Here is a 2605-nt window from a genome sequence, read left to right on the forward strand (position 1 = left end):
ACAGCCCTGATCTTTGCCACAATGTGTCCTGCTTCAACGATATAAGGGACGGTCTCACTGTTCACAGAACCGTGCTCAGAATACGGTGCGAGAACCACAGGACTGTTGTCATTCTCATCCAGAATAAAGACATTCACAGTCACGTTACTGCTCAGTGGAGGAGTTCCAGAGTCTGTGGCCTGGACTTTAAATTGAAACATTTTTAGCTCCTCATAGTTAAAAGACTGCAGACTGACTAAATCTCCAGTCTCCGAGTTGATGTTAACCATAGTCGACACCGGCACCAAGTTGTTGTCACTGACTAAGGAGTAACTAACTCGACCGTTTTCATTAGCGTCACTGTCAGTGGCAGAAACTGATTTTAAAACAGTACCAACTGGACTGTTTTCTTTTACATATATATTAATCACATGTTCTGTGAACAACGGATTGTTGTCATTAACATCAGACACAGAAATATGAACCACTGCCGTGTTCCAAAGAGGGGGGCTACCGTCGTCTGTAGCTTTGATTGTAATATTGTAATGTGAGATATGTTCCCTGTCCAGAGGTCCACCGATGACTAAAGAATAATAATTTTTATAATTTGTTTCTAATTTAAAGGGGACCTCATTCACTATCTCACATTTGACTTCACCATTTTTCCCTCCATCTCTGTCAAGAACTGACACCAGGGCAATGGCAGTACCGACTTCAGCATCCTCCCTTACTGTACTGAGCAGTGATGTCACTGTGATGTCAGGGGCATTGTCATTAATGTCCACAACTTCCACCAGTACTTTACACTGTGCTTTCAATGGAGGCTGGCCTTTGTCAGTAGCTCCTACGCGGATTTCAAAGGCAGGATGAAGTTCAAAATCAATCTGTCCTTTAACTGATATTGTTCCTGTTTGAGAATCGATTTCAAAAACATCCAACACATGGTCCTGATCTTTCGAATTAAAAAAATACACAATGTCTTTGTTTGGACCTTCGTCTGCGTCAGTTGCACTCACTGTCAGTACTGTCGTGCCAATTGGTGCATTTTCTGTAATACTTGTTTTGTACAGTGTTTTGCTGAAGACGGGACTGTTGTCGTTGATATCGAGAACATTAATTAATATTTCTGATGTGCCTGATTTTGGAGGTGTTCCTCCATCTACAGCGGTCAATGTGAGTCTAATCAACGCTTGTTTTTCTCTGTCTAATGATTTCTGAAGAACTAACTCTGCTGACACACTTTCTCCTTTGTGAACCGATAGAGTAAAATATTCATTGGTATTCAGCTTGTACGTGTTTATATTATTTTTCCCCACGTCAGCATCATACGCTGACAAAACGGGGAATGTAGCTCCTGGTAACATGTTTTCTGGGATGTCTATAGTTTGTGATTTCGCTCTGAAAGAGGGCGAATTATCATTGACATCAAGAATATTTACCTCGATGCGGTAGAGTTTAAGTGGATTATTAATGACAGCTTCGACATTTATCGTGCATTTTACAGCTTTGCCACAGAGCTCCTCTCTGTCTATTCTTTCACTGACGTACAGAAAACCTGACTTCAAATTTACATCGAAATACCTTTTCTTTGCACCAGCAACAATCTGAAACATACGCGTCTCCAAATCCTGTATATTAATACTGAGATCCTTGGCGAGATTTCCAACAGACGTCCCCGTTTTTACCTCCTCTGACACGGAATAGGAGAGCTGCCCGTGCACCGCTCCGCAGTTATACCCCACGACAAAAAACATGAAATATATCCCAACAGAGCTTTTTCTTCCCAGAAGCTGCATAGTTCCACACCGGGAGATAAAACCGTAGATCCTCAATGCACTGCAGCTGATAAAGAATACAATCGTTCATCGACCTCTACATGTGGCAGCAGCCTATGTTCTCCACCCTGGTTCTAACAAAGCGGACAAAGCGAAAATAATCTGGGAGGGATCTCCGCACACAAGCGTCCAGCAGATGGATTCGTGGTCTACAGTGACGCCTAGTGGCCAATAGAAGAAATTACAATAGTTTCAAATGTACAAATTTGTCTTTGAAACACTAAGCATAAAATTAGTAGACTTTGTTATACGTGAGTGATACGATAGAAACATTTTCAGCACCATGGATAGAGCACGCGGTAAGTGCATGTTACTGAACGCACATTTTACCAATAAATCATTAAAGTCCAAGTTCAGCAAGGACCACACAAAGCAATGATTTCCTTGGAAGCAGTGACTATTCAGGATAGAAATGTATACAATACAATCACTGAATCCTGAAATGTATTAAAGCAGCCATTGAACAAAACTGCTGATATTTTCTCTAATTTCTAAAAACGTTTCATGCTAAATATTCGTTGTTTACCTTAATATATACGATTCAAATTCCATAAAAGCTAATCTTCATAATTAAGAATATTAAAATAAAAATATAAATTGAAACAGTAATATTAACTGCACAGAAAACTCCACGGTATGACGTACATGTAACTCCAGGATATAAAGGGGTGATTTAATTTGCTGTATTTAGGGCTTAAATGTGTCATCTTACCTTTTCTTTATTGGGCAAAGTCTGGGTCCTGTTAAACGTGTCTCCTCCATTAATACTGATCAGTTCTCCATCTACAGGT

The 2605-nt window shown here is 40.2% G+C and overlaps 1 protein-coding gene across 6 annotated transcripts in view; it reads right to left on the reverse strand.

Annotated features, from left to right (window-relative positions):
- LOC103390873 (protocadherin alpha-10-like) overlaps nucleotides 1-2605 on the reverse strand; it is a 77478-nt gene that overhangs the window by 41362 nt on the left and 33511 nt on the right. The window contains exon 1 of one of the 6 annotated variants that reach the window (XM_025063454.1): nucleotides 824-2344. The exons of the other annotated variants lie outside the window; for them this stretch is intronic. Within the exon in view, the coding sequence (XP_024919222.1) occupies nucleotides 824-1775 (952 nt within the window). The 5' untranslated portion in view covers nucleotides 1776-2344. Of the gene's footprint in view, nucleotides 1-823; nucleotides 2345-2605 lie in introns of those variants that run through there. 6 annotated transcript variants of the gene reach the window in all.

This window comes from Cynoglossus semilaevis, chromosome 15 (assembly GCF_000523025.1).
Source record: "Cynoglossus semilaevis isolate Cse_v1.0 chromosome 15, Cse_v1.0, whole genome shotgun sequence".
Taxonomy (NCBI): Eukaryota; Metazoa; Chordata; class Actinopteri; order Pleuronectiformes; family Cynoglossidae; genus Cynoglossus; species Cynoglossus semilaevis.